The sequence below is a fragment of the Xenopus tropicalis genome, chromosome 1, assembly GCF_000004195.4.
Source record: "Xenopus tropicalis strain Nigerian chromosome 1, UCB_Xtro_10.0, whole genome shotgun sequence".
Lineage (NCBI taxonomy): Eukaryota > Metazoa > Chordata > Amphibia > Anura > Pipidae > Xenopus > Xenopus tropicalis.
The window spans coordinates 127,384,104-127,409,732 of record NC_030677.2 but is presented as its reverse complement, the minus strand read 5'-3'; the positions used below and the strand labels follow the sequence as shown (position 1 = coordinate 127,409,732).

Here is a 25,629-nt window from a genome sequence, read left to right as displayed (position 1 = left end):
AAATGTGTGCCAAAGTTGAACATATTTGTAGAATTGTGGCTTTTTGGATTGGCATTTTAAAGATATTTGTTCATAGGTAGGGAAGATGAGATTTACCAAAAGGTAGCCAAGGTACTTAAGTCTTGGGATGGCCAGAGTCGAAGGCCTTGGCTGAGTCTAGAGAGGCAATAGTTCTGGAACCTTCCTCTGCATGCTCCAATTGTAGATTGGTAAATAGGCGCCTAATATTGAACACAGTCGACCTTACTGGCATAAATCCTGATTGATCGGAATGTATAAAGTCCCCATTGACCCTTTTAAGTCTGTTTGAAAGGATTTTTGCTAATATTTTGGCATCAGTATTCAGAAGAGAGATTGGGCGATAAGAAGAACACTCAGTTGTATCTTTCCTTTGTTCGGAAATAACCACAATATGGCCTTCAGTGTGGGATGGGGGAAGAGTTTTGGTATCATAAGCAAATTCTAGGATTTCCAATAGGTGAACTGAAATAGGTTTAGACAGGGACTTATACCAGAAGGAGCGGAGTTCATCAGGGCCTGGGGTTTTGTTTGAAGGTAATTCTGCAATGGCCTGTTCTATTTCTTGAGTGGATAATGGATAGTCTAGGAGTGCTCAGGTGCCCGGAGGCAGTGTCAGTATTTGAATGGTATTTAGGTATTGGTGGAATTGACCAGGAGTATAGTTTACTGTGGAGGTATAAGGCTTTTGGTAGAACAAAGCAAACTAGAAAGGGAAATTTGAGAACAAACTTCATGTTGGGTTGAAAAACATGATGTCAATGAATGGGCTCTGCTCACTTTCTCTAACCTTGGAGCACAGTTATATAGTAAAAACCACTGTGCAAAGTTTGGGGGCCCTGGTTCTAATAGTGTCTGAATGGCAGCAATTTAAATTTCCCCACTGAAATTCAACGAGTGACATCTGATTGGCGGTTGGTGGCTCCATCCCCTTTTTATAACCTGGAACTGCAGTTACCCAGTGCCTAACTCTGCAAAGTTTAGGGACCCTAGGATTAATAGTTAAAGAACAGCAACAGTTTAAATTTAAACCAATACAATTCAATGGATAAAATCTGATTGGCTGTTAGTGGCCCAACCCACTTTTCCTATTTTTGAATTGTAGTCCCCCAGTGACCAAATTTTGGGGACTCAGGCATAAAAATTGTGAGACTGACAGCATTTTACACTTTACCATTGAAAGTAAATAGGTGAAATGTAATTAGCTGTTGGTGGCTCCACCCACTTTTTTCTAACTTTGAACGGCAAATACCCTGACTAACTCTGGAAACTTTAACAACCCTGGAATTAATATTTAAATAATGGCATCAGTTTAAATATAAACCAATGAAATCTAATGAGTGGAAATGGATTTGTTGTTGGTGGCTCCTCCCACTTGTTCTAACCCTGAATATGTAGTCAGCCAATGACTGACTGTGCAAAGTTTGGGTGAAGTCTGATTGGCTATTGGTGGCTCCACCCACTTTTTGAAACCTAAAAATGCAGTCCCCTAGTGACCCTGATGTTAATACTGTAAGAATGGCAGCAGGTTGAATTTCCCCATTGAAAATCAATAGTTAAAATTTGATTGGCTGTTGGTGGCTCCACCCACTTTTTCTGGGTTTCTGTGAACCGCAGTTACCTGGTGACTAGCTCTGCAAATTTTGGAGACCCTAGTATTAATATTTAAAGAATGGCAGCAATTTAAATTTAAACATATGAAGTGTATAGGTGAAATCTGATTGGTTGTTGTTGGCCCCGTCCACTTTTCTAAACTTGGAACATAGTCACCTAGTGACAAACTGTGCAAAGTTTGGGGACCCTGACATTAAACATGTGAGAATGGCAGCAGTTAAAATTTCCCCACTGAAAACAATGAAAGAAATGTGATTGGCTTTTGGCGGCCCCACCCACTTTTTCTAACCTTGAGTACGAAGTCACGCAGGGACTGACTGTGTAAAGTTTGCGAACCCTGGCATCAAACCAATAAAATTCAATAGGTGAAATCTGATTGGCTGTTGGTGGCCCCGCCCACTTTTAAAATCTATAACTGCAGTCCCCTAGTGACCAAGTGTAAAAAGTTTGGGGACCCTGGGGTTAATACTGTGAGAATGGCAGCAGGTTGAATATCCGCCAAATCAATAGGTAAAATCTGATTCGCTGTTCACAGCTCCGCCCACTTTTGGGCATCCACTAATCTATGTGATTCAAGTTTGGGGAGTGTCGCCTCAAAGCTGTAAGATTGGCAGCAGTTTCAATTTCCCGATTAAAGTCAATTGGTAAAATTTGATTGGCTGTTGCTGGCCCCTCACAATTTGGGGACATCCAACAAATGTCGCTGTTTCATTCGGGGTGACCCCATGATTATGTTATTCAAGTTTGGGGGGTGTAGCTTTAAAGCTGTAAGTGTGGCAGCAGTTTGAAAATCTTCCCTGTCAAAGTCAATGGTAAAATTGGGGGGTTCGGAGCTGCGCCACAAAAAGACGGGGGGCCGGATCGCTTAGAAAAGCACAAGCAACCTGCTCCGCTATAGGGCGAAGATGTGTGGGGAGTTTGGGTGTTGTACCCCTAAAACTGTAGGAGGAGTAGCGTTTAGAAAATGGGGGGCGCTAAGAAGAAGAAGAAGAAGAAGCGGAAGAATAAGCCAAAGGCGAAGAACAGTACAAAGAACAATTCTTGTGCTTTGAGAGAGGGCTCTGTGACATATGCACCTGTTGAGGTTAGAACACATGCTACTGCTGAAGAGGAGGTCTGAGCCTTAGCCAGTTTACCATTTTTGTCCCCGTTTTAAAAGGTTTGTTGAGATTGATATAAAATGGCCTTCCTAGTAAGTGTTGTTTCTTCTCTTTCTAGAGCATTTTTGGCCTGTAGTAGCTTATTGTAAGAGAGGAACGAGGGAGAGAGTATGCTCTCTCTCTCTTCTTGAGTCAGCTTCTCTTTTCTCACTTTAGTTTTGGCAGAATTATGAGCTTGTACAATTGCTTGTGCTAGAGCACCTCTCATAAAGGCCTTGGATATGTCCCAAACTATATTTGGGGAGGCAGTGTTGATATTGGTGGCCCAGAATCCCTCATAGGCCTCTATGTTTTTGGCCACTACCTCAAGCGCCAGGTTCTATGTGTTGATGGGGGGTAGCCATCTAAGGGCAGTGGTACAAATCTTTGTTGTGTGGGCGACTAATCTCCCTGCAATGCCATCCCACTGGCTAGAATGTAAATCGCGTGTGGGATGGCATACGCATCGCAGCGATGTCCCGCAGCCCAGAGTTACCTCAAAAGACAACTTCGGGCAACTGCGGGAAATCGCACCACCGTGTATGCCATCCCACAGGCGATTTACATTCTAGCCAGTGGGATGGCATTGCAGGGAGATTAGTCGCCCACAACAATGAAGATTTGTCGCGGGGCAACTAATCTCCCCGTGTACCACTGCCCTAAGTGTTAGCTGCAAAGGGAAGTGATTGTTTGTGGGACCTTGAGTGAGTGTTTAATCTATCAAGGGATGGGTCCATACATGTATTAGGCATCTCCTATCAGGCAGAAAGGGGCCCGGAGAAAATTCAGCTAGCTAATTCATTATTTGGTGTGTCTATGGTAAACGGTGGTGGGATATTTAAGTTAACCATTGTCAGAGGCTTGTTTGCTATATTAGCTTGTACAATCAGATAATGACCAAACTTATCAGACACAATCTTAATGAGTTCAAATTTTCTTACTAGAACTGAAACCCCCTGGGAGTTAAGGTGCCCATACACGTGGCGATCCGACGATGTTTCGTACGACCATCGGTCGCACGAAACATCGTAAGATCCGCCACACACCATTCAGGGCTGAATCGGCAGGTAAGGAGGTAGAAACAATAGGATTTCTACCTCCTTCTGCCGATTCAGCTCTGAAGGGAGAATTTTGGTCAGGCGCCTTCTATGGCGCCCGATCAAAATTTTCAAACTTGTCCGATCGGCGAGTCGCCCGATATCGGCAGCTTCCTGCGATATCGGTCGACTCGCCGACATGCCATACACGCACCGATTATCGTACGAAACGAGGTTTCGTACGATAATATCGGTGCGTGTATGGCCACCTTAAGTGGAATAGGTGGAGTGATAGGACCAGCCTACCTATGGTTTCCGTAAAGCTAGGACTTTTTGTCCAGTTAAGTGAGTCTCCTCTTGAGATCAAGCTTTGCTTATATTGGGAATTGAGTCCCAATATAATAAATATATGTTTTCTAGGAGAGTATAGTTAACAGTGATTGCTATTAGCCATTGGACTGATTAAAATTTGAATTGAGGTAGGTGGGTTTAGTGAGGTAAGCAGTTTCTGAGTTTGGCGTGTACTGTACATGTATATAAAAATGCTCATTTTAACAAGTTTGTGTGAACAAATATTAATAACAATTCCCTTAACCCCAACTGGGCTCCCAGTTGCAGTTGGAGACCCAGTAGACATAGCCCAACCTCGAATTGAACATGTAGTAATATCATGCTCGTGCACATACAGTATATATGAAAGCATATATATGGCCGTATGGTTTAGCAAATATTACATCCTGACAGTTTCTCCAAGGTGACCAGCCTATGAAAGAGAAATGAACCACAGTGTAGATCCAGTGTATTACTTGCAGGAAGGATCTTTAAAGGTATCCGATACGACAACACTACAAGTAGTTTTTTCCAGGTAGTATCCATCTACAAGAGGCTCCAAGGGCCGTTTAGGGGATTGGTGTCCCGTGTGGTTACTTTATCGTGTTGGTGAAGGCTATAAGCAGTTCATGCCTCCCCTAGGTCATGTAGTAGGTATCAGTGGTTCTTTGGAGCTGTGGCCCATCTACATAGTAACATAGTAACATAGTAAGTTGGGTTGAAAAAAGACATACGTCCATCAAGTTCAACCATAATGCCTATATATAACCTGCCTAACTACTAGTTGATCCAGAGGAAGGCAAAAAACCCCATCTGAAGCCTCTCTAATTTGCCACAGAGGGGAAAAAAATCCTTCCTGACTCCAAGATGGCAATCGGACCAGTCCCTGGATCAACTAGTACTAAGAGCTATCTCCCATAACCCTGTATTCCCTCACTTGCTAAGAATCCATCCAGCCCCTTCTTAAAGTTATATAATGTATCAGCCAGCACGACTGATTCGGGGAGGGAATTCCAGAACCTCACAGCTCTCACTGTAAAAAATCCTTTCCGAATGTTTAAATGGAACCTCCCTTCTTCTAAACGGAGTGGGTGCCCTCGTGTCCGTTGGAAGGACCTACTGGTAAATAAAACATTAGAAAGGTTATTATATGATCCCTTTATATATTTATACATAGTTATCATGTCACCTCTTAAGCGCCTCTTCTCCAGTGTAAACAGACCCAACTTGGCCAGTCTTTCTTCATAACTGAGACTTTCCATACCCTTTACCAGCTTAGTTGCCCTTCTCTGGGGCCTCTCTAACTCAGTAATGTCCCGTTTGAGCACTGGAGACCAAAACTGAACAGCATATTCTAGATGGGGCCTTACCAGCGCTCTGTAAAGGGGAAGAATAACCCCCTCCTCCCGTGAATCTATACCCCTTTTAATACAGCTCAAAACCTTGTTTGCCCTTGCAGCTGCTGCCTGGCATTGCTTGCTATAGCCAAGTTTATCTACAAGGACTCCAAGGTCCTTCTCCATTATGGATTTGCCTAGTGCAGTCCCATTAAGGGTATACGGGGCTTGCATATTTTTACATCCCAGGTGCATGACCTTACATTTATCCACATTAAATCTCATCTGCCACTTAGCTGCCCAGATTGCCAGTTGGTCAAGATCCTGCTGCAGGGATGTCACATCCTGGATAGAATTGACTGGTCTGCAGAGTTTTGTGTCATCTACTGCCTGTTGCTGGTCTTTTTTGTAATGTCTTGGACTGGAAGGGAGAGACCTCCCTCCCCGTGGAGGGGATCTTTGTATCCCTTTGCGAGTAAGCCAGTCAACTGCTTCAGATGGAGTAGTAAAAAATAAGGCTTTACCTCCATCTTGAATACACAGCTTAGCATGATATAGCATATTTGCTTCTAAGAGCTGTTTTTTGCCTGCTGTATAAATTGCTCTTTGTTTTTGGACTGTCGGTGAGAAGTCTGGATAGAGAGATATGGTAGCGCCATTAAACAGGATGGGGCCTTTGAGCCTTGCTGCTTTGAGTGTGGAGTCTCGATCTGTATAATTGAGTAATTTGAGCAGAAAAGGGCATGGGGGGAGGGTTGTGGAGGAGGTCTAGTAGGGATCCTATGCACCCTTTCCACCACAAATGTGCTGGAGAAAGTGTTTTGGCCAAGTGTGTTTTTCAGCCATCTTTCTATAAAGAGTTTTGGTTGTTGGCCCTCCACTCTTCAGGCAGGCCCATTATATGCACATTGTTGCGGTGTAGCCTATTTTCCAAATCTTCAGACTTGGTGACAGCTTGCTGCAATTGCCTGTATGTCTGTTTGCATATGGAGGACAGCATCATCTAGGTGAAATACTCTATGTTCTAGTAATGTAGTGCTCTTTCTAATGTTTTGTAGCTCATGGCACAGTAATGAAAGATCTACCTTAAATTCCTCCAACTGTGTGGTGGCAGCGGTGGGGCTCTCAGTTATGGCCCCAAGTATTTCTCCCATGGTAGGTTCAGGAAACGAGAGCTCTGGTTGCGAGTCTGGGAGGATTGAGGATGGGGTTGTTGCTACCCTGCCGTCTCCTCTGGGGCCTGGTGTGTGTGGATGAACCTCTTCCGAGCGGGCCCTTTGCAAATGTTTCCTCATTTCTGCTAGCTTGGGCGCACTAGGTAGGTTTGGTGCAAGTTCAGGTGACTAATCGGCAGTTGCAACTGTTCAGATTGCCATCGTGGACACGCCCCCATAATCTTTTTAAGGCCTAATTTCTCCTTTAACATGATCAGCAAACAGATGCAAAACGCATGTTTCAAAACTTTTGCATCTGCCCCCCATGAGGAGATGCTATTGCACAGAATTATAGAAGTGGAGGGATGGCATCTGTCTGAATCTCTCCCCAATTGCAGCACTGTACCTATCCAGCACTGCATTGAATGGCTTACCCAATGCTCAAGGGTAGTAGATGGTGGGAGGCCACTATCTTCTCTCTTCTACCCCAGCATACCTTGTGCCAGGTTAGGCAGACTTGGCAGACATGGAAACATGTTTTTTTTTTTTTCAAAACTCAAAAGTTAATAGAGCTTCTTCTGCAAAGTCCCGCTTTGAAATCTGTTTTTAAAAACAGATTTTTTTATATTTCATTTTTAAATTTTACATGGAGCTAGCTATATTCTTCATTTCCCAGGATGCCACAACCATGTGACCTGTGCTCTGATAAAATTCAGTCACACTTTACTGCTGAGCTGCAAGTTGAAGTGATATCACCCCCCTCCCAGCAGCCAATCAGCAGAACAATGGGAAGGTAGCAAGATAGCTGCTCCCAGTAGATATCAGAATAGCACTCAGTAGTAAGAAATCCAAGTCCATCTTGGGACTCCTCTCTTTACATGGGAGTAGGTGAAACAATAAGTTACCTGAAAGCAGTTCTAATGTGTAGCGCTGGCTCCTTCTGAAAGCTCAGAATCACATCAGTATTACATTTTGGTTTTAGAGATTTTAAATAGTAAAGTGAAAAATTTGCTGTGTAAACAGTGTGATTTAGGGTTCTGGCACACGGGGAGATTAGTCGCCCGCGACTCCCCATTCGCGGGCGACTAATCTCCCCGAAATGCCATCTCACTGGCGAAAATTGAAATCGCCGGTGGGATGGCATACGCAGCGGCGCGATTTCAGTGAAATCGTGCCGCCACGTATGCCATCCCACCGGCGATTTCAATTTTCGCCGGTGGGATGGCATTTTGGGGAGATTAGTCGCCTGCTAACGGGGAGATTTGTCGCCGTGTGCCGTGTCCCCATGTGCCAGAGGCCTTAGAAACAAGTACACCATAAAAATCATGACAGAATCCTTTTAATGACCCTTAGCAAATGGATGCCCAAATCTGATAAAAATGAGATGGGAGAGCTTGTCAAGTTGTACATGCTAAGAACAGATCCCAAAACAATATATTCAATTTAAAAATAGGGCAATAAAGTGAGACCAAATACTTCTTTACACAACTGGAATTGTCCAATTTCAGGCAGAGATTTTAGCACATTAGACAGGGGCTAAAGTACAAGTGAGTTTCAGTCTGGGTTGGCACACACAGAGGTATGATGTGAGAGGTACAACAATGGAATGTGAGGGGCAGGGGAACAGATTAAACACAGGCCAGTGTGAATCTCAGCTGTAAAACAAACATTTGGGCAGGACAGGGCAGAGTCCCCTTTAATACAGTGCAGGAATGATGGGGAGGAGCGTCAGGAGAGGGAGGAGCTGCCGGATCATCTCTCAGCTGTGCCTTATTATAGTGACAGCAATAGACTGCGGGCTGACCTGACAGGTATTGTGGATACTTGCCCTAAAACATTCCCTAGCACAACACAATAATCTAACACTTTCAGGGGGGATTATCCTCCAAGCACATAGAGTCAGTGCTGCATACAGACGCACACGGGCAGGGAAGCTGCTGCTGCTGCAGTGAGGGGCGCACAGAGATGCACAGTGTATAGAGGAGACACCTGTATCCTTGCGTGGATGCTTGCACAAGGGCACACACTCACACAATCACACACATTCACTAGTACCGGGCTCTCTCGCTCATTCTGCCATTGTCTCCGACACACACAGCCCCCTGGAGCCGCTCCTGCCCCCCAGCCCTCCAGTCGCACAGCCTTATCCCCGGGAGACATCGCAGGCTGTACAGGCAGCAAGGCTGCACCATGGGCAAGAAAATGAAAAGAGGCTGCGATTGTAAAAGGATTCTGAAGAACAACTGGCTGCTCATCACCACTATTGTGGCTGTCGTCTTAGGTTAGTCACTATTATATATATATATGTATTTATTGTAGGCAGCTGTGTGGCTACATATGTCCTTCTCTGCATATGGATCATAGCACTGGCTTGGTAATTCAGCTCACATATCCACGTTATAATGTATATGCACTGCTGTATATGTATTTATATGTCTGTGTTACATACATGTGCATAATTCAGTGCAGGACAGAGAGGGGGTGTGTGTGCCAAGGATGAACTGAGGATTTAGGAAGGCAGCTTTGTATTTGGGATTGGTTCAATGTTGCCCTTTCTTTGTCCAATTTGTATTCTTGCCCATGTGGATCTGCTGGTAGATATGCAGATTTTGCACATTATAGTTCTAAGAGCTTCCAGAGATACTGCACTTGGCCTTTATATGATCCATGTAAGCTGTAATACAGGATCCTCCTTCCCCTTTATATGGCATTCTGTTTTCAGACTCAGTATTTTTCTGGGATGTACCAAAGTTTCAAGAAGGGTTTACATTTGTAAATAATTTATATCAATGTTGTGGCCAAAGGAACAATAGCGTAGATAACTGGAGATAATAGAACGTTGTTTAGAGGAAAAGCTGCCTTTTTTCCTAATATTTCCCACCCTGATTCAAATGGCAGTGGAAGACATTGCCATTGCATAAGAAGTTGCCCAAGTTGTGAATATTTACCTCAGTTCTAGCGAAGCACATAAGGCCAACAGCATCCAAAACATCTCCACTAGAATATACTTGGCTTGTGGTCTGTGGGTTCACAAGTCATAGTTAATTTCATCCATAAGGGACACAACTATTAACATTAGTAAGTGGGAATTCATGCTTCTTGTAACCGTCTGTACCTTCCACTTTCTTTAGAGAGGGCTACCAACCATCTGTATTGCCAGGATTCTGTTACAGTGCCATAGAAAATATATCTTAATTACATTAATCAACAGTCATGAAGCTTTGAGGTCTCATCCAAGATATGGCTGCTTGTTACCTAGTACAGTAAGTCCATCTGATTCAATGGGTACAGAACACCTTTATCATAAGCAATACAACATGTTAATATGTGGGGTCTTTATCATGGCAAAGACCTTATGCTCCCACAATCATTGGTGTATTCCACAAATAAAATGAGTCGGTAGGAAATCATTTGTTGCATATTAATTGAAATTAGTTTATAGCACTGGTTTTACATGTAGTTTTATTTCAATAAATATATACAGTACATACTTGCCCATTGTCAAGGTTAGACACCATAGATACACCCCATAAGCCATTTACTGTAGATATATCTGACAGGAACGGCATTTGTTTCCATTGAACAGTAGAAACAGCCTCCCTAATGGTCAATCAGTTTTTATGGAGAATGACTCTATGAACACAAGCAATATGGCAGCTGCCATTTATGTTCAAAACAAATGACAAATGTAGCATTCATCCCATCTGGGCAGCTTGCTATAAGGGAGTGCAAAGTTTACCATTTTTGTTTAACCATTCTTTTTCCTCACAAACTAAAACTAAAAAAAGGGCAGCTTGTTTGATGTGTTTTTGTATGTTATGTATGCATTGCTTTCCATTCAATCACGTCTGATTTTTTAAGCCATGAGGATTTCCCTTAAAGGGGTAGGCCACCAACTCAGTATACTAAGAAATGATTTAATTATAAAACAAATTAATTTCCCATGATGTTATCAAAAGGTTACTGCCATGTGTGAGAGATCTCTCTAAGACAAGCAATCATTTTACCAATTTAAATGATGATATAATGTGGCCACTAGAGGCTACTGTGTTGCTGGAGTTCATGAATTATTTTAATTTATTTATTAAAGTTCAGTAGAGAAAGTAGAATGGAAAGTTCAGCTAATGTCTATTAATAATATGTTATTAAGTAAGGCACTTGATAACCAGTACTTAATAGCAGCAATCAAAATACTTGGATCTGCTAAGAACTTTGCCAATGGCCTGCTATTTCATTTCAGAAACACGATTTGAGTGGAACTATATATGGCCAGTAAACAAATAACCAAATTTAGTTGGATGCCTGTGCCCTAGGAAAGTGATGTCTAATATTTTTAGGAAGGGGGGCACTTAACACTGGCTAAGGTCCTTATCCCTGTAGGCACCTTGGAACATAATCGCAGTATTCCTGCAGATGACTTCACCTTTTCTTTTACTGTGCCATCACTAGTTTTCCTTTCCCTGTTCCCTAGGATCAGAGGTATCTGCTGACAGGAGCTAACAATCCTTTTCATTGCTGTGCCCCCAGTGGTACTTATCCTCTGTTGTGGCTGACTGTCCCTGCTGTATCTCTATTATTTCTCTTGTTCACAGTTTACTTTTCCAGTGCAGTGCCCCAATTTTCCTCTTCTTGTTTGATTGAAACCCAGTGGCCCTCACCTTTTAGTGCCTGGTTAGGTTCAGTTTAGTTATAAAGCACATTTTTACTATTAGTAATGTCTTAAGGCAAGTACACTGGTAAACAGTCTGGCAATGCCCCAGATTGCAGTCCATGGAGAAATGACTGATAGACCTTTAGAGCAGGGATCCCCCACCTTTCTTACTCGTGAGCCACAGTCAAATGCAAAAAGACTTGGAGAGCAACACAACCACCATATAAAGATTCACATAGGTGCCGAATAAAGCTGGCCATACACGCACCGAATATCGTACGAAACGAGGTTTCGTGACCCCCCCCAAGGGGGGTCAGAACATGTTGCTCACGAGCCACTGGTTGGGGATCACTGCTTTAGAGGTACAGTTCAGTGTAAAAATAAGACTGGATAAATTGGATAGACTGGGCAAAAGTAAACATATTTCTAATATAGCTAGGCAAAAATGTAATCTATAAAGGCTGGAGTGGACAGTCCAACATAATGGGCAGAACTCTACTTTCATCTTACAGCTCTCTAGCCTCTTAGTTAGTCAGTGACTTTAGAGGGGGCTACATGGGACATAACTGTTTTCTTCATTTGAGAGCACGCTGATCAAAAGCAAACTAACTGAACAGTTACATCCCATAGGGCCCCATCAGGTCACTGATTAGTTACTGACTCCTAGCAGCTTAGAGAGCTGTAAAGATCACCCCCTATGAATACAAACCTGGGGAGTTCCCTTTTGCAGAACTTGGTGAGCTCTATGTTTAATGAATATGACCTGTTGTTCCAGCTCAAGATATAACATTCCAATATTGTGTGCCCAGGGCCGGCTTTCTATCCGGTGCGCCCCGAGGCCGCCCCTGTGGGAGTCCCCCGTGCGCATGCGCGAACGCTCCCCCCCAGTGCGCATGCGCAAACGCGGCCCTCCCAGTGCGCATGCGCTACGCGCCAGCTCCCCATTGCGCATGCGCGAACGCTCCTTTTAACTCCCATACGGAGCAGTGGGGAGAGGTCCCGACTGCTCCGTATGGGAGCAAAATTTAAAAATGTTCTTGCCGCCCCTAAACTTCTGCCGCCCTAGGCCCGGGCCTTTGTGGCCTCTCCACAAATCCGGGCCTGTGTGTGCCAAACTTGTAAAGAGAACTAAATCTTTAAAAAAAAAAACAATTTTGTTTGTTTTCCTTATAAAAATGTCCTATATGTACTACTTTTGCCTCTGCCCCTAATCCCCACCAGTATTGCAAATATTGGCCAATCTCCTCCCCTGGTCAGTATGTGCACAGTTGATTCATGGTACTTATGTATATGCTGATTCTGACATGTATGTGACATCACTAGCAATCAGCCTACAAAAGAGTTTATCAATACACATTCTCTGGTCCCCTGTTTCACTAGTAATATAGTAACTATGGAAGTGTGTATACTTTAAAAATAAAGGGTTTTAGTTACAAAGTTAGGATAATAAAATTGACAAACCTTTCTACCACAGTTAAGGAATACCCCATATGAAGATAATAACAGTTTACTTCCGCTCAGGTTTTCATAAAGTGGTACCCCCTGCATGGCTGCATTTGGTAGGAAAAGTGCCTGCTGTCTTGGTCTGGGGCCAGTGAATGCGCATTGATCAATTTTTAAAGAAAATATTTATTAATATCTATAAGCACATACATTTTTAAGCCAACAAATTATCCATCCACAAATGTAAGTTTTGAACCCAAGTAAAGTTGTTTATTGGAAGCTGCAGTTCTTCTCACCTTTAAAACAAATTATTGTAGCTGTGCAAAGTTTTTTAATCTGTTTATTCATTTTTGGCTACCTGTGCATGAGACAGGCTGAGAAAGATGGAAGTTGTATTACAGAAATATTGTTAGAGCTATGGAAAGCACGACTGGAAATGTACATGAATCCAGTGAGAAGTTTCAAGGTTTTCTCTACAGACCTTGCCTTATGGACTTCAGTTGCCCAGTTTATTGCTTGTTGCTAGTTGCTAGTTTCACTGGAAACTATGGGAGTGATAGATCTCTTTGTAAAGGTGCCTTTGGCTGTAATTCAGGCCCATAGAAATGAATCCTGGTTTAGAGAGTGATGTCACCTTTATGATCAGTAAGGTAGGGGCGTAAGATTAGCACAAGCAATGCTGCTTTGTTAAAGTGAGTGTGGAAATAGAAACTACACCCACAAAAGTAATGTCTTCATAGGTTAGTATTTGTTAATACCAAATAGCACAGGAGATGACTATGGACCTGGTATCTGAATGGTAAAACTTAAAGAGGTAGTTCACGTTAAATTAACTTTTAATATGATGTAGATGGTGATATTCGGTTTGCTCAGCAGCTCTCCATTTGGTATTTTAGTAGCTATCTGGTTGCTAGGGTATTATTTACCCTAGCAACCAGGCAGTGGTTTAAACAAGAGATAGGAATATGCAAAGTAGAGGGCCTGCATAGAAAGCTAAGTAATAAAGAGTAAAATTGTAGCCTCACAGAGGAATAGTTTCAGTCTGCTGGGGTAGTGACCCCCATTTGAAAGCTAGAAAGAGGCAGAAATGAAAGGCAAATAATTCAAAAACTATAAAAAAAAATAATAATAATAAAAACCAATTGCAAAATTACCTGGAATAGGGCATTCTGTAACATACTAAAAGTTAACTTAAAGTTGAACCACCCCTTTAAGAAAAAAAAGCTCTAAGTCCTGTGAGTGCGTTACCTTCCTTTTACATTATATATATATTTATTGATATAAAGTGGAGCTCACCGGTCCATACTGCAAATGACACCTGGCTACAAAACATTTCTTTATTTGATCAAATGTTTTCCATAGCTCTAACAATATTTCTGTAATACAACTTCCATCTTTCTCAGCCCGTAGCTTATCAGAGAATTAGAATGGCCACAAATGAGAGAAAGAACTAACAGCCAAAAGCACTGGGAGCAACAATATAATTATGCAGATGTACATAAAATGAACTTGTTTTTTTTATAATTCCTTTTTGTTTGCTGTCTCATGTTACGTGTCCCCTTTATGTGTTGCAGGCAAGTTAGTTTGTAGCCAGTCAGGCACAACATGATGATAGTCCTCTTGAGTGCCACAAGAAGCCCTGTAATAACTGAATTACAGGTATAGGATCTGTTATCTGGAATGCTTGGGACTTTCCAGATAAGGGATTTTTCTGTTATTAGGATCAATATACCTTAATTTTCCTAAAGATATAAACATTAAATAAACTCAATAGGATTGTTTTGTCACCAATATAGATGCATTACGTTTAGTTTAGTTACCATAAAGTACAAGCTATTGTTATATTATTACAGAGTTGTTTGTATAAAGGAAAAGGAAAAAGTACATGACTGGGGGGTGCCAAATGTTAGGCACCCCGAGTGATTGTAATCACTTACCTGATACAGGTGTGCATGCTCAGTAGAGTGAAAAACTGAACTTTAAGAAAAACCTGACTTTTTTATTCTATTGCCCATGCACCTGCATGGAGGTAGATTCCCTGGACTAGTACAGTTTTCTGCTAATGGGAGCACCAGCCCAGGGTATCAGGTAAGTGATTCCAAACACTGTTTGGTGCCTAACATTTGCAACCGCCAGTGAATAACCCTATCATATGCCTTTAAATGGACTGTATCCAAAATGGACTTCCATATTTTGGAGCTTTCTGGATAAGGTTTTGATCCCATACCTATACTTAATTTTAACTGGGGCAACTGCCTGCCTGTGGGTACCCCAATGGGCCAATCCCAACCCAAAGTAGCAATTACTAATTCCCTGTGTCACACAAACCTTAAAGGGATGGTTCACCTCTAGGTTAACCTTTAGTATGTTATAGACTGGCCTATTCTTAGCAACTTTTCAATTGTTTTATAGTTTTTCATTTTTTATAGTTTTATATAGTTTTCTCTTCTGCCAGCAGGCAAAAAACTATTCCTCTGTGAGGCTACACTGTTATTGCTTTGTTACTTTTTATGATCTATTATCTGTTTAGAACCTTCCTTTATTCATATTCCTTTCTTTCCTTCAAACCACTGTCCGGTTTCTAGGTTAAATTTGGCCCTAGCAACCAGATAGCTGCAGAAATCCAAGCTAGAGAGCTGCTGAACAAAAAGCTAAATAATTCAAAAACCACAAATAAAAATTAAGACCAGTTGCAAATAGCACTCTTCACATCATAATAAAAGTTCCTTTAAGCATAATGCCGATGGCCTATTAATGTACCCTATATTGCTTTTCTTATAATTCACCCAATTACCATTTCCTGCTTACAATTTTTGGCTTTTATTGTTAAAACCTTAAATAGGGAATTCTTATTTTAATCTAACATATATCAGCCTACAAAAAAGTAAAACAGAAATAAGCAACAAGATATTTAGCAAGGCATAAATTGACCTCTAAAGACCTCTCAGTGTGCTCACTCCCACCTTTTCCTCACAAAATGTTACTTCTGTAGTTCTCACACTTTGCTTGCTTTGTTCTTGTCAAGATTTCTTACACTGCTCTTAAAAAGGAGGCAAAGTTGCTCATTTTCCTAAATCTAATCTAAATGGCCCAAAATATAGTGCAGGGCTTCTGGTAAAGGGGCTAATTTAATGAAATTGCAAATTTGCTCTAGCACAGTTACATATAGCAACAAATAAGATTTGTTTTATCATTCCTCTGCAATATGCAGTTAAATTCTAATTGCCCAGTGTAAGTCAATGAGCCCCACTGGTGTGGTATAACAGATTGGGGCAGCTGCACCTGCATTGAACACCTTTTATGTGTGGTCTTAGTGACTAGTATCTAAAATGTTAGGGTAATGCCTTGGATCCTAACGACACACCTATATTTAGCTGCACCTTGATAGATTCACACACACCTCTCAGCATAATAATACTAACAATAATGATAATATTTATTCATTTATAATGTTTGCTGAGCTTGCAGTCTTATGCGCAATAGAGGTGTGTTAAATTGGTACATAAATAATAATAAATTAGTCTTCCTATTATCTTGTATTTTACTAAACCCAGGGCTGGTCCTTTAGGGAATTTTGGATTCAAACAACAAGGTTTGTTTCCGGTTTCACCCAGGCACAGGCACAGTGCCAGGATATTAGATTTTTACTGGATACGTGAGCAAATTCCTCTTGGGAATGGGAATGTTAAATTGAAAGACAGATGAAGAAATCTGTTAATATATACTTTTGAAAGGTCTAAGTTCAGGACTACAATGAATGCATTCTAAAAAATATTGCTGTACAGATTCAAAACAAATATGGTTTGCCAGCTACAGTTTTCCTTTAGATGGGTTGGTGGTTTAGAGACTTGTATGTAGAAGTTTCTGTACTGGAAAAGCAAGTAAGGCGATGGTTGTGTGTGTTCTTAAAATGCAGGATGCTGTGACATATTCAGTGTATTGAAAGTAATGCATTTTCATCTTAGGTTATGGTTAGAGAATCGTGATTTCAGTGTGTCACCAAGTGTTTTTAATGCAATCATTTACTTGCCTGTGTAGTTCTTGGAGGAGCTATAATTATCCTTTGGATGATACATATATAAATTGACCTCACTTGGTTATGGCACATTTTCTTTTTTCATTGCTGACTCATTTGCTTTTCTTATTGAGGAAATAATCAGTGCAAATAATGTACATATTGGGGAGTCTTTGCAATATATATAATTTTGATTAGCATTTGGCTTTTCTATTTACAGCAAGGAATGTTGGAAAACTGGCAAGGGTTGCTCGATATTGTAGTCCCTGGAAGGCTGAATTTTGTTGCAGGAGGAATAAAGACTGGGAACTATAGAGCTGAAGTAGCGTAGCTGCTGGTTTGGTTTTCAGCCTAAATGACTGCCCAGAGAGCCATAAGGAAATAAGTGACAGGATGTATTATTATTTATATAAATAAATTAAAAACTCACAGCAAATGAATATGTTTTAAGTATGAAGTATGCCCTAAAAAATAAAAGATTATTAGCAGATCAGATTCGATTATACTAATATTTTACTTCCTCCTTTGTGTGCACACAATTTTGGTACAAGGGCTCACAGTGCACATCAAAAAGGGTGCCTGACTAGTGTACCCATGAGCCCCAATATCTAACTTTAACATGGGAGCAGCTAATGCAGAGATATATACAAGGCCTTTGTTTTAAGGTTAAAGTGTATTGTGTAATTGTGTATCCTTTCACATTTGCTTTTACACTTGTTATAGAAGCTTTTATATATATATATATATATATATATATATATATATATATATATATATGTATGTTGCAAAGGCTGCAGTAATAGCACGTTCTGTGGTCACAAACATGGTGGTTTGGTTATTGTTTGGGAATTCATCAACCATAGAAACCAGGATGGCATGTCATGAACACAAGTGTTAATGTAAATATGAAAAGAAGAAATGTAAAGTTCAAAATTAAGTGACACAGCCATGCTTTGCCTTTGGCTTTTAGAGGATGCTGGGAAATGTAATTCATAGACACAGACTAAAGCGTGCAGTGTATGTTACTTATATAAATACAGAAAATAACAGTTCTTAATCAATATTGTTTAACTTTCTGCACAAAGGACAATATGCCAACACCGATGTTCTATTTAAAAAGTGCATTTTTAATGTGGCATGACAAACATTAACATGAACAACACATTTTCTAACACCTACTTAGATAACCTGTAACTTTGTAACAAATCTTTGTTTATTTAGTGAATACATGCACTTATAAATATGCAGATCCTATCAATTATAAACTTGCCTGTAAGGGGTAGTAATCAGAATCTGAATGAATTGACTGTGGGGACTGAAAATATAAGATCACCAGGAATTACTTATTAAACTTTATGACCACTCAGTGCTCATGTCTCAGCATTCCCAACTTAGATGAGGCACATTCTCTTATCTCATGAATGCTGAAAGTGTGTAGCGCTTCAACGTGTAGCGGTCCAACTTACCCTTAAGCTGGCCATACACTGAAAGATCCACTCATTAGTCAACATTGCCAAATGAGCAGATCTTTCCCACCTTGTGGTGGTGATATCAGATTGATCTGATCGTTTGACTTTCTGGGCGCTTCTTGCTCCAATTCTATTTTTAAATCCAATCAATAACTAGCTGATTTTTGGCCAGATATTGATTGGCGGGCCTGGTTGAGGGTCCCATACAGGGGCCAATATGCTGCCGACTATCTTTTGGCAGCTTTTATCAACCTGTGTATGGCCACCTTTAGCCACAAACAAATAACCCAAAAATGAAAACATAAAAAAGGAATAACACTAAGTTATAAATAATCTGAGTAAATTCGTATGGTTGAACTTGATGGACATATGTCTATTTTCAACCTTACTTACTATGTTACTAGAAGTTACTGGATCTTCAAATCCAATACAAGACTCAACTAAGTTATCTGTTTAACAGGAGGTGGAATCCAGTACTGGGATTTGCTCTAAAACACCTATGCACAGTATCTAGATAGATAGATAGTGGGACAGACAGACGCACCTGTGAGTTTTGCAGAGCATTAAAAAAAATAAATATATATATTATATATATATATATATTTTTAATGTACATACATACATAGCAGGCAAATGTACTACTTCTCATCTAACAGCTTTTTATGGTCTGATAGTTCAAGAGATAGGTTTAAGTATGCTTACATCGGCGTACAACTATTGCTCCCTGTGACCTCAAAACAGGTTCTTATTTTTGAATTCCTAGACTGGAGGCAAGTTTTGGTTGCATAAAGACCAGTGCGAAACAGAGCCTCATGTAGGCTGCCAGTCCAGATAGGAGCTACCAAATGAATGTGGCTCACAGGTAAAAAAGGTTGGGGATCCAGGATTTAATGCAACCAACAACCCATGAACTCTCATGGATAGAGTGGAACAGTGGCATAAATCAAATGCTATATTCATCTGTTCATAAATCCCTCTATGCAGGTTTAAGTGCATTATCATGGTACAAAGTTTGACTAGATCCTAAACCTTTTATGTCTGTTAAGGTAAAGAACCAGTTTCCAGGTTGTCTGTTAAGGTAAAGAAATCAGTTTCCAGGGTGTCATTAACCTAGCCTTTTTAACATTATGATTATTTTGATTTATCTTAGGGGCTACATGATATAACTAGGGTGTATTTTCTGCATTCTATATTGCTATGTCTTTATGGAATTATTAAAGTGCCCATAAACAGGCCAATATTTCCACAAGAATTGGGCGTAATCAGCTAAAATGGCATCAGTCTTGGGACTACAGCATACATGTATAGATATGACACAACTGGCTATCACTAGGGAGGCTGAATCAGCCAAAGATTCCCCCACGGGTCTTGCAATAAAGCATTCGTACATTATACTATTTTCTCAAAATCATAAAAAATGTGTAAATTCGCATTTTCGTTTATCTAATTGTAAAAGTTAAAAATAATGAAAACAAAGTGTACCCTTGCCCTTAAGCTTTTGTTCGTGTCCTTACGTCTTGAATTTCACCTTTTTGTGCTGTACTTGCTAGATGTAATTTGAAATCCAACCAAACAGCTATTGCATTCTGGTTTTGGGATATCTGATATATATTTGTTTAAAGAAATGTTTACACAGTATGCTGCTATATAAATGATCTTTTCACACAACAACAGTCCACTATCTTCTACTTATATCCTTATGTTGCTTTTTAGCAACTGTATTTTTCACTTCATAGCATCCCTGCACAGTAGCACTTTATTAAATCACATAAACCTGTGATCTGATCTGAGAGGCAGAGAAATAGTGCATTTGATTCAAACAAATGTGCACAGTGACCACGCATAACGTTTTGATATTATTGCATGCAACCAGATGAATACACTATTTCTGTGCTTTCCTGATCAGATAAGAAGTTTATGTGATTATGTGGCAGTGCGGGAATGCAGGGAAATTAAAAATACTTTACTCTGATGGTCAAATCAGAATATTTAAGGGTGGAATTGTCACATAGTGCTGTGGGCACCCTGTAAGGGCCTTACATCCACTGTACACATACTATATGTCTTTGTATCAAATTCATTTTATTTATACCTCTTTAATTTCCACGTTCACCAAGATTTTATAATCAGTTCATACATCATTTCATATATATACACTATCATAATGCATTTCAGGTATGAACATACAATAAATATTAAAATGAAACACAGGCTAGCATGTTCAAAAAGAGAGATCGCCTGCTATCACTTGCCCACAATACCAAATTTAACCAAGCCAGTCTGGGTTAATAATCAACAATATATCCTACTCTAGCTAGTGGTATACTGCAGATTTCCTGTAGTAAGACTGACATCCTAGTGAGGGAAATAGCTGCCCATATCCTCCTCATCATCAGTCCTAAGGACTTTGGCATATAGCCCGTGTGTATGTTTTCATGGGATATTGTTTGCTATATAATCTAATTCATTTTCAATTATTATAGTTATGAGACAGGGAAAACATGAACAAGGCCTGTCTAAATTAATTTTTTATGAAAATGCTCAAAACAATTGTAAATGTATATTCAAAACTTTTAGTAAAAATATTTGAGTTAATGAGGAAAGCCTGTTTTATGTACTTCTGATTCCTTGTCTGTAAATCTACTGAGTGGCTACAATTCTGATCATTCCCATGACCATTGGTTTGTTTTCTCTACTAAGGTTAATCGTCAGATATGCAGGTAAAAACAAAGGCATTCTTTACCCCTATCTGACAATTCACATTAAGGTTACAATATTCGGGCACCTTCAAAGGAACCCAGATTAAAATTTTTAGTCCTGCCCGATTGAGGAGACAACTGATATGCAAGGCTTATACAGATATCGGTTGCCTCATATCCCACCATACACGCACTAATTATTGTAATAAACTTTGTTTCGTACCATAATATTGGTACGTTTATGGCAACCTTTAGACAGTGAAGATATCTGATTAGAAGAACAGGCTGACTGCTACAGTGTACACATACCTCCCAAATTCCAAAATGGAAAGGGGGACAAAAAGAAATGCCACACGCAGCGCAGCAAAGATTTTTGACCACTCCCATTTTTGCAACCACAGCCCCTACATACCACTCCCATTTGACTAAATTTGGCAGGTTATTTGAAGTTTGAACACATTTATGGGGGTTTTGGGGTCTTGTTTTATGTGTTATTACAGTTTTGTTAAAAAAGCTGAAATTGCCCTTTAAGCTGCAAGTCCCCCTCAAGAGACCTGTTTTACACATTGCATATATTGTTCCGAAAATGGAAACAGTCCAGTCTCAAGGCATTTTATTAATTGTTGCAATGGGGTAGAGACTTTGTTGCAAAATCAGGTGATGAAAGAGGTAGCAATATGTGGACAAGGCTTTTACGAATGGAGGTGAAACGGATTTTTATGTTAGGCACACGCCATCTGAAATGGTTTAAATTCTATATTTGATATTAATTGCTATGTTCCCTCCAAGTGAGTTTGCCAGGATATCAGTATAATTTGCCTTCCTTTGTTTTCCTTTTCTCCTTTCGTTTTGGTTTTAATTGTGTGATGTCATTAATTAATGGACTATTTAAACTGTGCACTTTCTCTTCATTGTATGCCTATGACTATAGCTTGCGCACGAAGCGCGTCAAGCATGATGGTTTTAAGGATATGAATAAAGGTTGATTTTTTACGATACTCCATGGCTGTTCGGTGTGCTATTAAAGCTGCAGGCTCAAGAGACCTGTTTAGCTTATTAGTTACAATTGTATCTCAGTGCATTAAAATAACCGGTGTGACATGTTGTGCTGTGGTATTCCTGTGATGTCAAAAAGGTCCACCTGTATTATATAACTGCAATTACTGCTATCTTGCAGTGCCATTGTTTGTATGGCTGAATGCATTGTCTTTGGTCTAGAAATGCTGCTAAATGAGAATTTATTTGGTTAGGTGGTCTTAAGATTAAACTGATCACTGCAGGTTTATATCTAGATAGCTGTGTAATATTTCTAGATCTACAGCCCTTTGTGCCTTTATGGATTTTTCCATGGACTCTATGCCTCTGGTGGCTTCAAAGAAGCACATAAAGTGTAACCGTACCCTTCTGATACTAAGATGAAATTCACTTAGTGATAGGGTTTTTGATGAGCGGATGTGAGGCCATGGTCATCTAATGCAGCGTTTTTCAACCGCTGTTCCGCGGCACACTAGTGTGCCGCGAGATGTTGCCTGGTGTGCCGTAGGTGCGGTCCCCTCTGGGACACCTTCCACTTCCTGGCTCCCTGATGCCTGGAAATCGTCACTGCCTGTGACGTCATCCGGCATCGGATCCAGGAGGGTGGAGCAACCAGAGAGGAGAGGCAGCACTATCCTGCCCTGGCACAACCCGACCGGGGGGAGCAACTGCCCAGGCCCTGCCCCGACAGACCAGATCCACCAGGGGCCAGGCCCATGCACAGCCGCCCAACTCCCCACCGGAGGACAATCCCGGGACACCCCTGGATGCCGCACCCCAAGACAGCCTGACATGTAAGAAAACAATTAATAATAATATATATATAATATAAAATTTTTGTGTGTATAAAAAAAAAAAAAAAAATCAGTGGGGGGGTGGGTTTGTGGAGAAAATTTTTCACTATTTTGTTTACTTAATATTTCATAATAAAGTAATTATAAAATACTTTCTTTGTGTTTATTTGATTCCTATTCAAGAGAATTACTTTATATATAGTCAATATAGGCACAGAGTTAAATTTTTTAACATTTTCTAATGGTGGTGTGCCTCGTGATTTTTTTCATGAAACAAGTGTGCCTTTGCCCAAAAAAGGTTGAAAAACACTGATCTAATGCATAGTCATATAGGCAATTTAAGACAAGATGTATTTTTGCAGTTCAGAAGGAATTCTCAGTAAACCCATGGAATACTCTATAGGCTAAACCTTACCCATTGGGCTTTAACACAGCTAGAGAAGTTACTGATTAATTTTACCTACATCCCTACTTTATACCCAGTCATAAGCTTTAGCCTATAGGGTATTCCATGAAAATGGAAAATTTAGGGGAGCCTAAAAAATCTAATGTTAATCATATTTTAATGGGGCAAAGCAGTCATGGGCAAATTTCCAGACTGCAGTGTAAATGAACCAAACAAGAAAAACACTTTGTAGGGCATTATTGTTTTGTACATCTGCTGTTGGTTTTTATCTGTGATGAATCTATAAAAGTATTATGTGCCTCACAAGATAAATTGCTCATGATAAATGAGTAATAAACAGTACAGTTACAAAGGTCAAACTGATATTATCTCCGTGAACTTGTGCCATATAAGTTAGAGCCAGACCTAAAAACGTAAGGGGACCTAAGGGGAGTGGTGCAGTCTAACCACACAATTACCCTCTGTCAGAAAGAGTTAGGGGAGACAAGGAGCTGGTTTAATGACAAGCTTCTCAAATAGTGTGGTGCTCTGCTTCTGCTTACTGCAAATAATACCTTTTCTGAAACTGCACTTCACCTTTCCCAAATAGTTGTGCATCTACTGCCTGTCCTTAGTACTTTGCCTGCTGGGTACATTCATCACTTATATAGAAAGTATACAGAGATGACGAATGCTCCAATGGCATATGTTTAGCATGGAAAGCAAAGTAGGAGTTAAAGAAAGTAATATTGAATAAATGTGTTTAGGGCATAATCTGTCTGCTAAACCATATATGCTACATATGTGCCTTTAGTGCAGGCATAGCATTTATCATTTGCATGAAGTATTTGGAAAAGGGCAAACTGCTTCAAACATAAAAGAAAAATAAAGAATAACATGATCCTTCATAGAACTAGACTCTGTTCTGCAGTGTTATCTCCATCTGGAGACTCTAGTGAAATCTGCATAATCACTGAGGCAGTGGGTTTATATGCATTTATATTGGTGATAAGATGACAGAATGCTTAGGGATTCATTAAGTATTGCCAAAGCTATACAAATCAATACAGATAGTGTTGTTGTATATGAAAACTATACCCCAAACAATGTAAAGTAGGTCTCTATAAAAATATACTGAATAAACAAGCTCATATGTAAAACCCTGCTTTGTCTAAATAAACCACTTTCATATAAATATACTTTTTTAGTATTATGTGCTATTGGGTACTCCTAAATAGACAATTGCCATTTTAAGAATTAAGGGCCGTCTCCTGGGATCATAGAATTCACAGTGCACACAAACAAGCCAAGGCACACATACTGCTAGGCCACATCAGCCAATGAATGGACAGAGATCTGTCTTTTGCTGCCACACTTCTCCCTGTTACAGTTAGAGCTGCATTATTTCTGGCCAAGTGATCTCTGAGGGAGCATACAGCCCATTACTAAATGGTGGCTCAACGGAAAGGATGTAAAAGGGCAATATTTACTGATATATATATTCCAGTTTGGCAAGATTCTTTAATAGGTCCCTTAACATAATGTAACTAGCTGTTAGTTAAGTCTCGTTCGAGGGTATAGGCTTCCTTTAAAGGGAAAATAAACTTCTTTATAGAAAAAAATTCTCTCTTTCTTACTTTCCTTTTAAGTGACATCATTATATTCACTAAGTCAGGGGCATTTTAGGTGGTAGGAGCCGTGCTGATGCCACCCCTTACCGCTTACCCATTCCCACCAATGAACAAGTACTTTTAAAGTTTAAAGCACTTTTTTGTGATTCTTGTTTGAATCTGTTCTTGAATTTATGATTGGCTTTGCCAGTAACAATCAGTCCAATATTGAAATTATCATTCATTCCGGGTTTTTGTTAGCAGTGTACTCTTCTCTTTTGGTTTTAGGTATTGGGCTCGGAGTGTTGGTTCGGGAATATGGCAAGCTTTCGAATCTGGACAAGATCTATTTTGCTTTTCCTGGAGAAATTCTGATGAGAATGCTTAAACTCATCATTTTGCCATTAATCGTGTCAAGTATGATCACAGGTACAGATATTGTATTTACTAGTTTCTGTGTAGACCACCCCAGAATGTAACAGCTTTACAATTCAATTTAGAAAAAGTATTCTTTGGAGATGTGAGCAATATACAGTAACATGTTGCTTGGTAATCAACCATGGTTATCAGTATTGGGCCCTTTCCTTCTGTAGGGTTATACAAGGTGATATACAACATTAATATAAATACGCCGTGTTTTACTAATGATTTCAGTTTATAAACTCTTGAACATTTACAATACAGTGATTGCAACTGAGCAAATGGATAACAGAGTTATTCCTTTGTATTTAAAACTGGCAAACTTTCAGAGCATCCACTCTGGCGGCGAAAAAGGGAACAGAAGCACATGACTCTTCTCTGCCTGCGTAGAAAATGGAGGGAAAGGAAAGCCAGTCTTCACCCTATGTGCCTTTAGCCTTAGGCTTTCAAGTTTGATAAAACTTGACTATCTTGAATAA

General features: G+C 40.1%; 1 protein-coding gene across 2 annotated transcripts in view; it reads left to right on the top strand.

Moving 5' to 3' along the window:
* The first annotated feature begins 8,359 nt into the window (after positions 1-8,359).
* Positions 8,360-25,629, top strand: part of slc1a1 (solute carrier family 1 (neuronal/epithelial high affinity glutamate transporter, system Xag), member 1) — a 31,930-nt gene continuing 14,660 nt past the window's right edge. The window contains exons 1-3 of one of the 2 annotated variants that reach the window (XM_002934182.5): positions 8,360-8,440; positions 8,728-8,910; positions 25,019-25,159. In XM_002934182.5, coding sequence (XP_002934228.2) covers positions 8,820-8,910; positions 25,019-25,159 — 232 coding nt within the window. In that variant the 5' untranslated portion in view covers positions 8,360-8,440; positions 8,728-8,819. Of the gene's footprint in view, positions 8,441-8,460; positions 8,911-25,018; positions 25,160-25,629 lie in introns of those variants that run through there. The other variant, XM_031890653.1, reaches the window with a different exon arrangement.